Source organism: Uloborus diversus, chromosome 10 (assembly GCF_026930045.1).
Source record: "Uloborus diversus isolate 005 chromosome 10, Udiv.v.3.1, whole genome shotgun sequence".
Taxonomy (NCBI): Eukaryota; Metazoa; Arthropoda; class Arachnida; order Araneae; family Uloboridae; genus Uloborus; species Uloborus diversus.
The window spans coordinates 84,296,640-84,315,338 of record NC_072740.1 but is presented as its reverse complement, the minus strand read 5'-3'; the positions used below and the strand labels follow the sequence as shown (position 1 = coordinate 84,315,338).

The 18,699-nt window shown below is 31.3% G+C and overlaps 1 protein-coding gene across 1 annotated transcript; it reads left to right on the top strand.

Annotated features, from left to right (window-relative positions):
* Positions 1–12,185: 12,185 nt before the first annotated feature.
* On the top strand, positions 12,186–13,028 carry LOC129231077 (uncharacterized). Its single transcript, XM_054865323.1, has one exon. The coding sequence runs from the start codon at positions 12,186–12,188 to the stop codon at positions 13,026–13,028; it is 843 nt and encodes a 280-aa protein (XP_054721298.1).
* The last annotated feature ends 5,671 nt before the right edge of the window (positions 13,029–18,699 follow it).

Genomic DNA, 18,699 nt, shown 5'->3' with positions numbered 1-18,699 from the left:
TCTTCAAATCTTCTAAATATTTATAATCTTAATGAGAATAATTTGTTTTAGTTTTGTTAAGCTTTTTTGGCCTTATACGCTGAATTATATTATGTACTAGTCAGATTATAATTATTTTGTGTGTTTTATTTTTTATACGACACATTTTTATAATATTGGTTTCTTTACTTAACTACGCCATGAACTTGAAAGTAGAAACATGTTTTAGTAGCAAAAAAAAAAAAATGCTTTAATCTTTTCAATCTTTTAAATAACCATTAATCTTCAATAGTAAAGAAAAATGCCTACATTTTAAAACTTAAATAAACTTTTTTTAAAATTTGATTGGCACTCTGCAAAATCATCAAAAATGTAATATTACGTTTGTGTAGTGAAGAGCAGAAATAGTCGGCACTAAGTTTTAATTTAAACTTTACTACTTTTTCCTTTAAGGGGGGGGGGGAAACAGTTTAGGAGGCCGAAGTTTTAGTGTTTTTCGTGATCATTTTTAACAGGACGGAAATAATCAGAATTTCTTTAAACTTGGAGGATATTTTATTCATCTTTTGAAGTACATCTCGTAATGTTTTCAAGTAATTTAAAGCAGAAATAGTGGCGATTGCCCATGGGCGGTCTCCATCAGAGCTTGTTGGTGGTGGACATTACCGAAACCACAATTTTTGTCTGTAATATTTACAATTTTTTCTTTCTCGTAAAAAACAAATTTCCTAAGAATATGAACCTGATTGTGATAAAAAAAAATTGAAAATTGCATATGTTTTGAGGTGTTTGATTACAATGTCATGTTTTTCTACCATGTTTTTCATATTTCTTGCATTCAAATAAATATTTTTATTTGTAATATCATCCAAGAATTAGGTTCATATAGAGTATAATTGAAAAAAAAAAACATGCACACAAATATTTAGAACGATTGGTCAACAAGTCTTTGAGCTAAAATGCCCACCATTTGTAGAAAAAAATTACTGTGAAAAACTACTGTGAACGTTTTCGAATCTCCACAGTCACTTATATGCTTATAGCATAGGAAATAATCGGAATTTTTCACTAAAATTTCGGCAACATATTCTTAAATAGTTTTACTAACATTTTATGACATTAAAAATGTGGATTTTTTGTCCCGTATAAACTGGTTTCTCCCCTCAATGTCTATGATGATGAAAGTAAAACTACTGATGCAGGTAGTCCTTATGAAAAACTAAGGATGAAAACATTACTAAAAGGTATCAATCTCAGTACTTGTGATGATTTCAATGAGTAAAACCTAATGGAACTCTTTTAAATCAGATTAATAGTTTATTCAAAAGGCTTCTTTCATGACCAGTATTTCTTAATTTAGGATAATATTACAATACGTTTTGTAGCTTAAATAACACTATTAAAATGTGAGTGGAGCAGTTAAAAGTTGCTAAACTGGGGAAATTAGAAATCATATTCACTTAAGATTATTCAAATTTACTTTGAATGACTGTATTTCATTACTGTTTGTGACTATTTTGAGAAAAAATAATATTAAAATGAAATAGATGATGTTTTGTAACATAGGACGAAAAATTCAAAAATTCAGAAAGTAACCCAAGCATATTTTGGTACGGTTATCAGTGCAAGTTTAAAGAACGCCCTTCTAAATCTAACTTCGTGCTATAGTGAGTGAAATTGTTGCTGTTAATGGTGAGGAGTCTGGGCTATTAATGATGCGGAGCTGGGGCTGCTAATGGTGAAACTATCAAAATTCCCTTTGCAAATTTGATTATACCGAAAGTGTTAGAATTCTCTTTATATTGATCATATAAATAAATGTACGGCTGGTAATGGTGCCTATTTTAAGTAGGAAACTCAGGTTTTCGATGGTTATTGCTGTTTGAGATCACCTTCCAACTCGAAGTTTTACCTGAAAACACATTCAAATTAATAAAAACAGTTTTAAAGATATTTCCATCACAATGAGCCTTGCAAATCTCTGATTTTTTAATTCTTCTTTTCACTGAAGTTAAAAAGATTTCTTTAGTTTCTTTTAAGATATAACTTTGACGTGAACTTTTGTAGTGAACGAAACAGCGGTTTTTTTTTTTTTTTTTCTTTCTTTCTTTTATTGCATTGGCAAATTTATTTCCAAAAGTGTGGCATGTTACGAAAACACGATAAATCAAACTAAAATAGAAAATAAATAATTTTAATTTTGATTCTTATTTATGCTTTGGAAACATTTATGATGACTACTAATCAAGTTGTATGTAAATCGCATTCCTAACTTCATTTTATCTGACAATTTTACTCGGTAAAAAAATACTTTCAAATGTATTGACTGCATATAAATAAAAAAGTGTATGCATTATTGCTTGTCTATAGCCAAAAATTGTGGTATGTATTCATCATAAATGTATCGAACGGGCTTTAAATACTTTAAATACACTTTTTACGTTCTTAAGGACTGCATACTGGACTATAATAACTCAATGATTCACGAAAGTTATCCAATCAATTACATTTTCACAGAAATCATTGTATGATACAAAGCAGACTTTAAATTATTCGAGTGAGTGTTTATCAATAAACAAAAATAAGCAAAATAAAAACATGGTTTTCTTTTCACATAAATTCAGTTACTCGAATTACGCCCAGTGCAATCGATCGCTAAAAATACACTGGTTGCATAAATAAAAGATTGCTTGCTTAAGCACTATTGACATTTTATTTTGCAATAACAATTTTCTAAAATCCAGCTATCTTAAGAAATAGTAATACGCAATAAAAACAAAATAATCCATTTATACTTGATTTTACTGATGCACACAAACTAGCAAACCAAAGAAATCCATTCCTACGCAAAATAATAATTTGTTAAAGAAAAATCAAAACGAAAAAATAATCCTTTTTCATATATCATTGCTACATGCATTTACAAATTTGTTTGGAAATGAAAACGTTTCATAAATATGTTAAAATTGTAGAATGTGAAGCTACTTGATTTAAACGAAATGTCATCATTTTTCAACGAATAATCAATTTCATTTAAGGACAATCTTCTTTTTCTAGTTTATGAAAGTGTTTCAACGTTATTGAAAAGGGCAGTCTAACGTTTCTCGTTATCTCAGATTTCGCAAAAAATGTAAAGATATTCATGCATTTTTCTAATATTTTGTCCTTTTTTCGGTAATTCGTATTTACATTTATTTATTTGTTACTCCAGAACCGGTTTTGGATTTTTCTATTCAGGCAGCTTTTATTTTTAAAAAATTCCAATACTTCCCTCCTTTACTTTCAATTCTGAAAGCGCCATAATTAGATTTTATTTGAACTACAAAGTTCTGGTTGGATAACGATAAAATTTGAATTCCAATTTCAAAATACTTCGGAGTATTTTCATGTTTTTGATGATAACAGTCAAATGATTTTTATTATTATTTTAATAGTGCAGATAGATGATAACTAAGAGCATTATTTGTCTAAATGTTTTCTCAGTTTTGAACAAAAAGAAAACCATTTTGGGAAGAAGGTTTACTTAAAACCATTGAACTATGAGTAATTTGAATACATTTATTTTGAGGTAAGAGTTAGCGGTCATTTTGAGACCAAATAGCACATAAACAATCTTTTAATAAAAATTACTATTGTCATATGTGTTTTTAGGCGTTAATAGAGCATTAATCTATTGATGTGCTCTAGCATTCAAATTGTAAGGCAAAAATATATCTTTATCATGAACGAAGTACATAGTTGTATATTAGAGCGGAATACATGTGCACATTTCTGTACCTCAGAGCCAGACTAACGTAAGTCAAAAAATTACGATTTTCCGTTAATTAGTGTGTTGTATGTATTGAGAGGTAATTACTTAAGTGGGAAACCCTATCTCACCCTCTGTATTCACCGGGTATTGCCCCTTCTGACTACCACTTGTTTCAATCGATGACACATGACCAGGCAGAGCAGCACTTCCATACTTATGAAGATGCCAAAAATTGGATCGACTCTTGAATAGCCTCTAAAGGCGAGTCGTTTTTCTGGCGTGAGATTCAAATGCTACCAGAAAGATGGGTAAAAATAGTGATTAGCGATGGACAATACTGCCGTGCTAAGCACAGATGTGGTATCTGCAATAGAGCTCAAAATGAGAAATTGATGATTAAAGTTTTACAACTCGTTTCTTTGATTTATGACTTAATTAAATGCTCAACTTGCGGTAGTTGTTTCGTAAATAACTTATCTAAAAACCGTAAGAGAGTATTTTTGTAAAAATCTTAATTTAAAATTAATAAATGTAGTTACGACAAATTTTCTTTTCAAAACCTTTCCATATAGGGGAGACAGGGGCAAGATGACGAATGCCTTAATTTTTTCGTTTTAAACTAGGTAACTGCATCAACTGCTTGCTAATGGCTCTCCTATCCGCTGTTCGTTCAGCAATAGTATGGAGACGCTGAAATCGCCATATTTGTGTTAGTTCTGAAGCTCTCATTGTTTACCGTTGCCACGGTATGACTTTTACGCATGTGTAAATAAGCTCTGCTGAATATACATATAGGATATATCTTGTCTCTTGAGTATTTATGAGTAACTTAGTTTAAAAACTACCTATTACCATGAATAAATGTCAATTAATCGCCTTTTTTATGGCAATGGAGAAGAATCCGTTCAAACAGGCAGTCTGGGGCAAGATGACGGGCAGTAACGCGGGGCAAGATGACGAGCTTGTGTTTTGGAATTTATTAAACTGACTACGTTCTCCACTTTATTAAATTCCTCTAAACGCTGTGTGTTTGTCCATGCGACCTTGCGTTTCTCCTCTGGGGCTAAAGGACGCATTGAATCAAGGGAGGTATTTATAAACTAGTTGACCAAATGACTAGTTGAATGAATTAAACCAAGCAAAGGATCTCCTGCTCTGCTGATAATTGAAAAATTTAAATCTCACATAGCTTGCAGACTCTCTTACATTGCAGTAAAAACAAATTATCATGGTTGGGTTGCCACTCCATTCATCGCATCGTCTCTAGCTCCTGATGCGTCATTTTTCAGCTCATTAAAAGCCTACTATAGCCTAGCATGTGACAACTTAATGGTCATTCACCAAGGACAAACTATCACAGAAAAAAAAAATATTGGTGAGCTTTTGAGCACCGCTTACTTCAAAGCAGCTACAGTTGGAAATGCCGATAAAGGGTTTAAAGAATGAGGTATCGAATCTTATAATTCTCTTGTTTTTAGCGAACTGTGACGTTGTTGGTTCTGAAACTGAGAATAATAGTGCTAATCCTCAGATCTTGGGAGTAGAAAACCAACATATAAACCAACCAGACGAAGCAGAAGTTATGGCAAATGCTGATTCCGATACCCCCAAGAAGCATGTTAGTGTTTTTGATTTCAATGCATTGCCTAAAGCAACACAATGCGAGAAAACAAAAACTGAAGCTCAAACATTCTTACAAGCACACTCGTCAAAGAAATGTCAGAACAAGGAGCAAAGCGGAAGGAAAAAAAAGAATTATTAAAAAAACAGGGAAAATAAGCTTGTGAAGCTAAAAAAGACTCAGACCAAGTTCCTGTAGGCACAAGTCTATTACTGTGGGCCCGTATTCATGCCAAGCAATGCAGTTGCATCAAATTCAAAGAATAGTGTTTTAAGATGCCTTGCTTGGAAAGCAAAATTTTGTGACCCTCCAACAGAAGAATGGACCCAGAGCTGTAAAAGCCAAGAGTGGTGGCATGAAGAATGTTCCAATCATGAAAATGGTATTTTTATTTGTGTCTATTGTTAGCTGCACAACTTAGCACTTGAGCATTACGCTACTATGCATTACGCTTAATTTGATATTTAGTAAGATGTAAAACCAGTTATCATTTGTAAAACTAGGTAACATATTCAAAACATAAATATGTTCAACCTTTTTCAACATTGTCATATTGTCCCTAGGTCAAAGTCATCTTGCCCCAGTACTGGGGAAAGATGACGATTTGTTAAGGTTATGAGATAATAAAAATATCCTTCGTTATTTTTATTTGAAAAAATAAATGGTAATATATTTAATACTACAAAGGACTACTCTAACAGCCCATGTAAAATTGATTTTACTGTCCATAAAAATTAGTTAATAAACCACGAAAATTGTTAGCATAGTCATCTTGCCCCGGTCTCCCCTACTAAGCTATTTTCACCGCAAGTGACAATTACTAGACATTTTTAGGGGTATCTGCTCATATACGACAAAAATAGCTTAGTAAAACGTGCTCAAAGTATCATTAAATAATACTTGATACATCTGCTTTCTTTGGACTTAGCTGTTTCGCCTTATTTTGTTAATACAAATCTAACAGAATCTGCATTCTGAAAGATACGATTTTCAAAACTCCGGTCAGTTAAAACTGTAATCCATAACAATTTTGTGTTTTTTTTATATTCTAAGAATGTGTTTTTTATAATGTTTTATTTTCTAGATTCATTTTTACCGAACATGAAGATAATTTTGACAGCAGACGATACTTAAATAAAAATACTACTGGCCGTAGAATGAAATGCGTTTTTTTGCATGAAAGAATTAGATATGAATATTTTACATGCATTTCATTTTTAGAATTTGCATTTTAAATAAACCTTTAAATAGAAAATATTTACTTTAACAATTATGCAAAGTTGTATTCGTTTTTTATTATCAACCTGTATCAACTATTCAACGGTAAACTAATTTTAATATTATGTGTTACAATAAATTGCTACATTATTAAATATGCTGCTTTACTAAGGTATAAAAGTCGTATCTACAAATTACCAAGGAAAAAAGTGAAACTGCGCAGATACCACTTTAAAGGCTTAGTATTTGTCACTTACGTTCAAATTGCCTTAGCAAATTACGCAAACTGAGCAGTTACGACTTTTTTCTTAAAGCTTTTTTTAATATTTCGCGTTCACAAATCGCCAAAAAAATTGACATTTAGGTAAATTAAATTACTAACAACCACGTGGGGACAATAACTCAATTTTGATAAAATGTGCAGATACCACATCTGTGCTTAGCACGGCAGAATACTTTCAGCAATATGTTTTAACGTTTTTTTTAATAATGCAGCAATTTTCTCAAAAAAAAAAAAAAAAAAACAGCGGAAACTTATTCAACTTCCCAATAACAGAAGCCTTTCCGCATCGAGCCATATGAACATAATTCGTAAAAAAATAAAAAAACTTTTCAATTTTTTAGGAGGGTTAAAAGAACGTCCATCCCATCCCTTGCATGCGCTAGAAAAAAAGTTTTTTCTATATCCTATTAAATTACCATAACGTAACTTACGTCTTTCTGGTCCTGGGGTACAGAATTGTTAACCGATAGGTTGCGACAAGAATAAAACTTGAATTTCGGAATTCTTGTCAAGCTTTGGCTGAAAATGGGTCTGAAACAGCAAAATCGCCTGTTGTATCATTGATGACTCGTTTGATGATACTCTCCTATTAAGATTCATTCACCGACATATGTATCTTTCTGCTACATTTGTGTTGCACTTTAAAATTAATTTGTATATCGCAAATAGAAAAAGGTATTACTAAACCAGCTAAGTGACACTTCTACTCTCATTTTGGTTAGGAATTTGTCGCATCGTTTGAACAAGAAAAACGTTGAAAGATTATTAGGCTCTTACCAATGAAACTGAACACATTGCTACATTAAAGAGCGCATGGAACAGTATTAATAGCCATGAATGAAAACAGCTAGTGTAACCGATGCCTGATAGGATCATTGCTGTGATTACCGCAAAAGGTCAATTGCCAAATTAATATGTTATCTTTCATTAAATATACATTTTGTTTCGACTCTATGTAAAAATATCAACACTATACATGTTTTGAGTTTTCAGTTTAAATTTAACTTGTAGTAAGTGTAAATCAAATGCTTAGTACATTTTGAAAGCTAAAGCTGGTCACTTGCTCAGTTAAATATAAATTTTGTGCTTAATTTTTGCTGTATTAAACGTTTTCCGGTAAAGTAAAAAGCAGTCTATTATTTTTAATCTGGGTTGCATTACGTTACTTTACTATACCATTATACTAAATTTATCCAAAGTATGGTGCGTTTTAGCTACACATTATAGCTTCAAATCAATGCAATAGTATTCCTCTTTCAACTACTTTTCTAAAAAAAAAAAGGATACGTTTGCAGTTCTTCATGAATAACTCATTTTTCTTACTACGCGTTTTCTCTTGTAACGATAGCATTATGAATTCAGACAAAATACCTCGCTGCATGCAAATATATTTCTCCTCAAACAGTTAGTTTAGACAATGTTCCTCGAGTGTTTCTTTGAAACTTAAAATGAGCTTTATTTTGATCTTAGTCAAAAAATATACTGATTGCAATATGACCCTTAAGGAATCGTTCTTCCATTACACTTGTTCTCTAAGGTGATAAAACATAGTGATTGGTGGACGCACGCGCACTTAAGAGAGCGATGGAAAGTTAAGGGCTCTTGTGGGAATATGGGGACATTACCGGCATGCTGATATCTAATCAGCTTTGTAGTGTTTTGAGCTCTTTTTGCCAGTTTTAGGTATTATTATGAAATGAAATTTTACTTGTGTAGTTTAAAAAGTAAAATATTGTTATGAATTGTAAAAAAAATGCAAGGAATTTATAAACTACAAAATAATTAAAAATGTAAACAATTTTTAATTAAAAAAACTATAAAACAATTTTAACATAAATGAAAACAAACATAAATTAAAATGTATCATTAAACTACTTATGAGATTGATTTCAGCTTAAGTTTTAAAAACTGCACTGTTTTTGTAATACGTCAGACCAAGCGCAAATATTTCCATTTTTGTTACCATTGCTTAAAACTTTCATTATAAATTATTTTTCAGAGCAGTTTTCGTAATTTTTGAAGGCAGCATATTGAAATTTTATTCTCCACTGTTTCTAACATTATTTATCATAGCAGTAAAAACTTTAAGAAAATGTCTACAATCATTTTAACAGCTATTTCTTGCTGCTGCGGTTAATAGAAACTAAATATTTAAATAGCATTCTCTAGCATATATCTTAACATTAAAAAATATCTACGCATCAAAAACAAACGTATCTTTCAGATGGAGAGTGTCATGTTAATGCATATTTCCTTCCATATGATGAGTAAGTGGAAGTAGATGAAGAAGAATCACGTTTTAAAACAGCTTCCCCACATATCGAGTTTTATTCCCGAATGTCAACGAAAATTATGAGAAATTTACCAAAGAGAAATGTGAAGATATTTTGAGCTTTTCTTTATGAAATAAAGATGAGAATATATTATCTTAAAGCCAGAATAAAACTTTAAGATTCAATGTGACTATGTTATGTATATAGAAATGGAATTCGTTTGACCAAAAATTTTTCTTTAAATACATTGCTCTGCACTTTTGTTTTACCAAAAATAAATAAAGAGTTTCATGTAACTTTAAATTAATTTCAAGAATAACAAAACAATTTTGTCGTGTTAGGTTTATAAAGTAATTCAAAAAATAGGAAATAGCTATTTTGTTAATTGAAGTTTTCGGATTCATATATATATATATATATATATATATATATATATATATATATATATATATATATATATATATATATATATATATATGTAAAATCCTTTGCTAGGCCTTTTCCATATTAAGTTCTGTTCACTTATATGTCAGCGCGTATGAGTCACTGACATTATTTATTACACACTTAAATGCTTCTCACACCATATATGGCTATGTTCTAGGCTCAGATGAGATTCCCCTTAAAGTACCTACCAGACACTTTTTCCCCTCCAGACTTAAGCCAGCCTCTGTCTGCGGTGCAAAGCCCAATAATATTTCGTTATTGCAATCTGCTCCTCCTATATAGATCACGTGAGATCACATGATCGAGGGATAATTATCTGTAATCTTTTAATGATATTCTCTATATAAAAATCGTGGCACAACTAAACAAGTTGGTTAGTTAAGAGAAGTTCCTGCTGTTATATTCTATGTAAAATAAAGATGTGATTTGTGAATGTAGCTTTGTCCTCTTAATACGTGGTGGATTATCACGGCACAACACTGCAACTTGCGAAAAATCAAGATTCGCAATAAGATCCTACCGGCTTTTTCTGAGTCCGCGCTAAATAATTTGTCTTTGCACATTTTGCCTGAAATCAAGGTTAAGGACGGTGAAAATAATGATGCTGGAAATGAAAATACTAAATTAAAGAAAAGTAAGCGTAGAAAAAAAGTTAACAAAACTAAAAAGAAAAAAATGTTTTAAAGAAAATCGAACTGAAAATAGCATAAAAAAGGCAATTAATAGCACCAGTAATCAAGAAGGAGAAGAAAAGAAAATTTGGAGAAGAGAAAAAAATGATTCTCTTCATTTTTCTAAGGTTTCCGTGTTGGATTGCGGGGGTGGAGGCTTACGTTCACGTCAATCAATCAACGGGGATTCGGAAAACGGAGAAAATGCGGAACTGAAGGAAATGCTCCAAAATTATGACGATAAATAAGTATGATGTTGGAACTATTAGAATTGAACCACAACGAGTAAGGTTAACATCCGACTTACCGGTGACACTAAGGGCATATAAAACGTCCCCTAAACAACAGGAAGAAATTGACAATCAAATTCGAGAAATGCTAAAAGCAAAAATAATAAAAGAGAGCTCAAGTCCTTATAGTGCAACTGTTACCCTAGTTTTTAAAAAAGACGAAAATAAAAAAGTCGATTATGCATAGACTACAGGAAATTGAACCAAATTACAAAATCAGATGCAGAACCATTGCCGTTAATAGAAACACTCATAGATAAATTAGGAAAAAGCCGATGTTTCTCAAAATTAGACATGGCGTCGGGATATTGGCATATACCCGTACATCCCCAAGATACAGAAAAGTTTGCATTTGTCACTAACAGTGGCCTATATGAGTGGAATAAATTACCGTTTGGTTGGAAAAATTACGGAAGTATTTTCCAGAGAACTCTGCGCCGAATTCTGACAAAACAAAAAATTAAATTTGCAACAAACTATTTTGATGATATAACTATTTTTTCTGAGACTCTTACAGAACATTTAAATCACCTTAAACAAATCTTTGAAATGTGCAGGACAGAAAACATTAAGCTTAAAGCTTCTAAATGCTCTTTTTTACAGACAAAAATTGAATTTTTAGGTTATGAAATTTGTAACGGAATTGTTACCCCAGATAATAGTAATATTGAAGCTATTAAAAAATTGCAACCACCAACCAGTGTCAAATCTCTTCAAAGATTTTTGGGATCAATAAATGTGTATCACAAATTTATAAACAAGTATGCGACTATTAGAAATCCATTAAATCGTTTGCTGAAAAAAGACACAACTTGGCAATGGACAGATGAATGCCAGGAAGCGTTTGAAGTTTTGAAAAATTCATTAATTTGTAAACCTATTTTAAAAATATTTGATCCTAGCAAAGAATGTCATATTTGTGTTGACGCGAGTCAAACTGGTGTGGGAGCAGTACTGAAACAGCCTGATGATTCTGGTACCTTACATCCTATAGCTTTCCATTCCCGCTCTTTAAAGGATTATGAAAAAAATTATGGAATTACAGAGCTGGAATGTCTGGCTGTAGTCGATTCTTTGAACAAATTTCATCACTATCTTTTTGGTCGAAAAATTACCATGCATACTGATCACGCCTCGTTAGTTTGGCTCAAAAATGTAAAAAATTTAAAAGGACGTTTGTTCCGATGGTCCTTGTTATTAAGCATGTATGACTATGATATTAGGTACACGAAAGGTACCATGAATTTTGAGGCTGATATGCTCTCAAGAGATATACCTAAAAGTAATCTAAAAGAGGAAGATGCAGTAACAGTTACTTGAACCCAAGCTTCACATCTACTGCAATTGGAGGAAATTAAAGAGGCTCAAAAAATGACAATTTAACGGGTAATTTCATTGAAATTAATAATATTTTATGCCTGCGTAGAAAGGGTTTTACAAGAATTGTTGTTCCATTCTCCTTAAGATATAAACTGCTCAAAACTGTCCATGAAAAATTTGGACATCCAGGAATTCAAAAAACAATTGATTTACTTACGCCTGTTTACTATTGGCAAAATATAACAATAGACATAACTAATTTTAACAAGCATTGTCATACGTGTCAGGTAAATAAAAAACCTCGGCAAAAAAGATTTGGCCTGCTACAATCTATGCCTCCGGTTGAAAAAGCATTTGATCTTGTTGCAGTAGATAGTGTAGCTGGTTTCAATTACTACAATTCCACTAAAAAGTATATGACATTAATCATTGACCATCATTCAAGATATATGTGGTTTTTTGCGTCAAAGTCAATTACTTCTGAAACATACATTAACTTTCTTAAGCAAGTCTTCAGCGTACAAGTGCCTAAAAGTACTTTGAGTGATAAGAATCCGGCATTTACGTCTTCCCATTTTAAGAAGTTTCTAAAGCACAATAAAATTAAACAATTGTTAACTACAGCACACAGACCAGAATGTAATGGCAAAGTGGAAAGACTAAACCAAACAATTGTCACTCGATTAAAGTGTAAAGTAAATGAAACTTCTAAAAAAGTTCCTTGGCCTAAATTGCTGGAGCAGGTGACTCAAGAATACAACTTGACTCCACACTCAGTAACAAAGTTTCCTCCTTCATATTTAATGTATGGTATTGTACCTTTTGAAAATCCAGTAAAAGAAGACATATATCCTCCGGTCGAACAAGCAAGGAAATTGGCAGTTGAAAGAACTAAAGAATACCACGAAAGAAATAAGATATACTACGATGCAAGATTTGTGGACAAAACTTTTAATACAAATGACACTGTCATATATGCAGAATTCAAATGCCCTAATTCTCGAAAACTGTCTCAACCATTCAGTGGACCATATAAAATTCTTCAAAAAATTTCAGATGTTAATTATGAAATTAACAAACCGAATGCGCATACCAAAGAAAAAACACAAACAGTTCATATATCTAAACTGAGGAAATATAATGTACCGAGCAACTTCAAGCTATCTCACGAGTGAAATAATATTATTGTTCATCGTTGAGCTAAAAGAAGAAAGAATGTTGAGTACATATGTTGAATTATGTAGAGAACTTACAAAAAGTATTGAGTGTTACATAATTTGACCTCAAACTACAATATCATTTTAATTGTACTGTGTTTTTATTAGTAACTGTAGTGTTATTGTATAGGTAATGTGTATAATGTTATAACATTTCAGATTGAAGATAAAAAAAGGAAAGCGGTTGCAGATAATTTCCCGTCTTCATTTTTTTTTCCTTCCCTTATTCAATCCTGTCGTATTCTTTGGGGGAGGGGGATGTAATATGAAAAATCCTTTGCTAGGCCTTTTCCATATTAAGTTCTGTTCACTTATATGTCAGAGCGTATGAGTCACTGACATTATTTATTACACACTTAAATGCTTCTCACACCATATATGGCTATGTTCTAGGCTCAGATGAGATTCCCCTTAAAGTACCTACCAGACACTTTTTTCCCCTCCAGACTTAAGCCAGCCTCTGTCTGCGGTGCAAAGCCCAATAATATTTCGTTATTGCAATCTGCTCCTCTTATATAGATCACGTGAGATCACATGATCGAGGGGTAATTATCTGTAATCTTTTAATGATATTCCCTATATAAAAATCGTGGCACAACTAAACAAGTTGGTTAGTTAAGAGAAGTTCCTGCTGTTATATTCTATGTAAAATAAAGATGTGATTTGTGAATGTAGCTTTGTCCTCTTCCTACGTGGTGGATTATTACGGCACAACACTGCAACTTGCGAAAAATCAAGATTCGCAATAAGAGTCAAGCGGCGGTTCTTACATATATATATATATATATATATATATATATATATATATATATATATATATATATATATATATATATATATATATATATATATATATATATATATATATATAATAAAAAAAGTGAAAAATATTGAAAAGACCACACCAAGAGCCCATAGATGCGCAACGCAGCAAAACTAAAAAGCCAAGTAAATAAAAAAATTAAGCAAACAGAATTTCAAATATTAAACAAATTATAAATAATTAATGACGATAAAAAGGAAAATTGCAAACAGCTATTAAGTAGGAAGGGTATATATTACATACCCTTCAAAATACAATTGTACGTGACTTTAAGATCATTTACATAATTTAACTGTAAGTAACAATTGTTAAAAAATAAGGAATATAATTGTGATATTTCTTCCTCGGAATTAGTCATTTACTGAATATAACTTACGTTTTCGGAAAGCTCGAGCGTCCCAAAACTGGAACATGGTCTTTTGAATTTGAGCACATGTGGTATTTTCTTGACAACGCTTAGGTGTTTTTTGTTATATTTAGCACCAGAAATCAGACGTCAAAAATGATGTCAACTTTGCCATATCTCGCCATTTTCTCACCACGCTTACAGTCTACCATGCTAAACTCACTGCAAAGCATATAAACCAATGCGGGTAGAGCTTCAAAAAGTTATATAATTTTGAATGAAAACTAACTGAATAAAACACCAAATTTAGTACGATTAGAACAAATTAAGTACATACAAATAGCATTTATTTCCAAAAGTTGTAACAATTTAATGCCAAGTTAAGCCTTTTGGTAATAAATATAATTATCAATGTTATTCTTTCATGTCTATGTAGGTCTGTGCCTTAAAAGTTCTATTTCAAGTCTATGCTAAAATTAATAGTTTATTTTTCCAGTTAGCAATGATTCTAGAGGGAAGTTCATCAGCAGCATACTCTTTCATGCCATCTGCAATGAGCATAAGCAAGTAGTTTTCAAACACGTAACTGGGTTCCGCTATCTAAAACTGAAATTAAAATATTTGCAATAGAACTTCAATGGTCTCCGTATGCCTAGAAATGCAGAGGGGGTCATTAGATCCTCTGAGGAGAAATCTGCAGAACCCTTTTCCAATGCTATTTATTTGTAAATTTCAGTTAAAAATGCACATATTTGTAAAAAGAAATACAATTTACTTAAAGGATTCAGACATTTTAAGGATAGATAATGAAGTTTTTATAAAAAAGAAAAGTTAAACATATTCCTTCAAAATAACGCGAGCTGTTTCAGTTACATTAAGTTGCATTTCAGAAACTAGCGGCCAATGTTCCCTTTTATATACAATAACATTATAAATGCTTCAAGTTCTTGCAATGATATGTACGAAGAGGCATTTTTGAGTATCTGTTCTGTTTCAGCAAATGTATTTAAAATTTCTTTTTTCTTCAAAGGCGTCAAAATGACCCCTGCCCACTCTTCTACGTATAGCTCTTTAGTTTGAGTGCGAAAAAAAAATCTTGAAAAGTCTGTTATTTAACAGTACGACGATTTAGGAAAAGTCAAGGAGGGACTAAATTTTTAATGAAAGTAGTTAGAACAAAAAGTATGCTTGGGGCCAAAATGACACATTCCTCAGTTCTAGTGTTAATCTGAAAACTCCAGATTAATGTATTCATCTGAAATCTATAATATAATATATAATATATTAATCTTGAAACATTAATATAGTAATATATCATGCGTATAAAAAGTAACTAAAAATTTAAATAAAAATGGAGAAAATTAATGTTTTTCAACATACTCCTACTTTCACCAGTGGATCTTCTTTTTCCCACCTGACTCTGTATAGATATTTTTACTAAAAAGCCATTTTAATATTTCTTCCTTAAAAAGGTGAAATTATAATTATTATAGATATTAATTTAAAGATGTAACTGGCAGTCAGAATGTGTAAGATTAGAAGGCTGTAAGGAGGCAGATCGAACAGCTCACAAGCGAATGTTTGAACCACGTTTTGAACAAGTCCAGCGGAATAGTACATTCGATCAACTTCTTTATCTTTATTTCATGTGTGATTTTTCGGAAAGCTGCTTTAACAGCGATGACGACGCAAAACGCGGTGTTACACATTGACTGTAATTTTCTATGATGAAGGCATGGAAAAACTCGTTATTTGCTTTTTAAGGCAAACGTTTGAAGAAGGGTAACCGCTATGTTGAACATAATTTTTACCTTTTTTGGAAAAAAATGTATTTATGTTTTTTTTCCCTTAATCGATACTTACATTCTACACGAACTTCGTATTTACTATTTTCCCAAACAATGCAGAATTTTTGCTCCTTCAGTGCACATTAAAAATAAAAACCGAATTATATTTAATGTAGCTCAAGAACAAAGTTTCGTTGATAAAATCAACTAAGTAAAACTTCACCGTAAAAATGACAGCAAAGTTCTGTTTAAAAGTACGCACATAAAATCATGAGCAGAAAGCAATATTTCAATAGCATATTTTCCCTAAATACTTTCTTTAAAAAATGATCAAATCAATTAAAGTTACGTTTCACTTTTGTAAACAAAAAAAATAAAACCTTGAATATTTCAGGCTAATGTAATGTCATGAAAGTCTCCAGAAAGCCTGATATGGTCTCTTGCATCTAATTTAAAAGTGAATGGAACCCTTTCCAAAAGAAACCAGTTTTCAAACAAAACCCGGTTGTGATTTGATGAAAGATGCCATTGTTGTGTGGAAAAAATTCTGATGAAACAAAGTTTTACTCTGCTTTTGCTACAGGAAAATTGTTAAGCAATTTCAATTTGAAAACTTTGTACTTATGCTAGTCTGTTATTTTTGGTTTGTGTCTAATCGTGTCTAATCATTAGTCTGATGAAACAATCTGAATTCCTTGTTTAAATAAATAAAAAAGCACAGTTTTAATAATATACATTTTTATTTTAAATACACAATAACTTCAAGTCAGTATTAATGATTAATTTTGTTCCGGAATATCAGGGGCGGATACAGAAAAATCTTTTGGGGGGGGAGGGCCGAGATATTGAATAGCACCTCCACTCCCCCCCCCCCACCGCCACATACGATGTTTCATAACAAAGTTTTCATTACTTTATTTTTAAATATTTAAATTTTTTTAATATATTTTTTAGGATTTCTTAAGGCTAATGATCTACTTCTAAGTACATAAATATTATGCACTAATATACTTTGAATGTGGACGAAAAACATCTTTAACGTTTCAAGCCAATTAAATACTAAACCAAATATAATGTCACCGAGATGCTATACAATAAGCGGTTTTAATTAGGAACATTGTCAAAATGATTATCACTAGAGGGAAAAGTTGTTCAATAAACCCATACCTCATTTGAGTTATTGTAAATTAATTTATATTTTAACTATAAAACATGACTTGATTAAGAAAATCATAGCTTCGTATAACATAAGTTGAATTGAAGATTTTTGAAACTATTTTTGTGTGAATTTCAAAGGAGTGGTTGATTTATTTTTAAAGCCATGATACCGTTGAGATAACATATTGATACGACATGCCGTTTCCATTAATAATCATGGTTTTTTCAAGAACTACCATATGATTTCTTTCATTTTGCATAATTAATAAACTGAAAAAGAAATCTATTACTTTGCAAATAGGTTCCTGGATCAAAATAACTCTTTTAGGCACGCCTACACATTAGTGTTAATAAGATTCCATCAAAGAAGAATTAATGGACGAATCGTGATATTACGTTCCCTTAAATTCGAAAGCGGCGAGTTAAATGTATAAATGTATTCTGCCACTCAGGGCTTCTGACTCCAGTATTACTTCTTTAGCAAACAAAAAAGCTTTTACTCAAAATATGCTCTGTGTGTTTTGTGTTCTTTTTAATTAACTACATATAAAAAAAGAGCAAAACGATAAGTCAATTAAAAATAATGAATAAGATAGTTAAACAAATTCATCCTTGAGGGGGGGGCAATGGACCCCTGGGTCCACCCTAAAATCCACTACTGCGGAATATGAGTTTTAATTTCTTACAAAACTGTATAAGAATTAAAAACTCAGATTGTTTTTAGAGAATTTTGATTCATTTATAATTAGGAAAGAAATTCAAGACTACTAAAATGGATTAGTTTGGCGATCTTAAATAACATTTTGTTTTAAGGGGAGTGAGTACCCCCTATACCGTCAGTGTTAATTTGCACAGGTTCATGTACCTTTTTCTGAAAATGAATTAAAGATACAATTATGAAATTTTTTCTATACCTTAAGTATACTCTTTTCTCTATACTGAAGTAAAATTTTACAGAAAGAAAGCTTAGTTTAAAAAAAAAATTCTAATGTGTAAGTTACTGTATTTTTTCAATGTCTATAAAAAATGTTTTTCGAATATGAGAAAAAATATACTTTGGTATATCCAATTAGATATACGGAATAGGTGGTAAAATTTTCATAGCCTAACACGATTTAGTTTCTGAGAAATTGGAACATTTAGTTTCAAAAATACCATTTCGAGATATTGCAATTTAAAGGGGAAAATCATACCTCATCATAATAGGTTTACATTTTTTTAAAGCCTATTTTAACTTACAAACTTCTTGATCGTGCTCAAATTAGAAGTATCATTAAAACGGTATTGAAATGGAGTTTTAAAATATATAAAAACCAAAAAATTGAATTTTTGAAAGTATTTAGGGTACTGACTCCCCTTAATATTTACTTTATAATTGGTATAAGCTTTCTACTCGTTATTTTTCAGTGTGGTACTTAAGAAACATTTTAACTGGACCCTTAAAACAGCAAATTACTCGCCATTAGTGCTTAGTGGCTACGTTTAATATCCTTACTGAACTTAAGGATTGCGAAT

Bases quoted from the DNA above. Each gene is read 5' to 3' on its own strand.
- LOC129231077 (XM_054865323.1), top strand. From the start codon at position 12,186: ATGCCTCCGGTTGAAAAAGCATTTGATCTTGTTGCAGTAGATAGTGTA.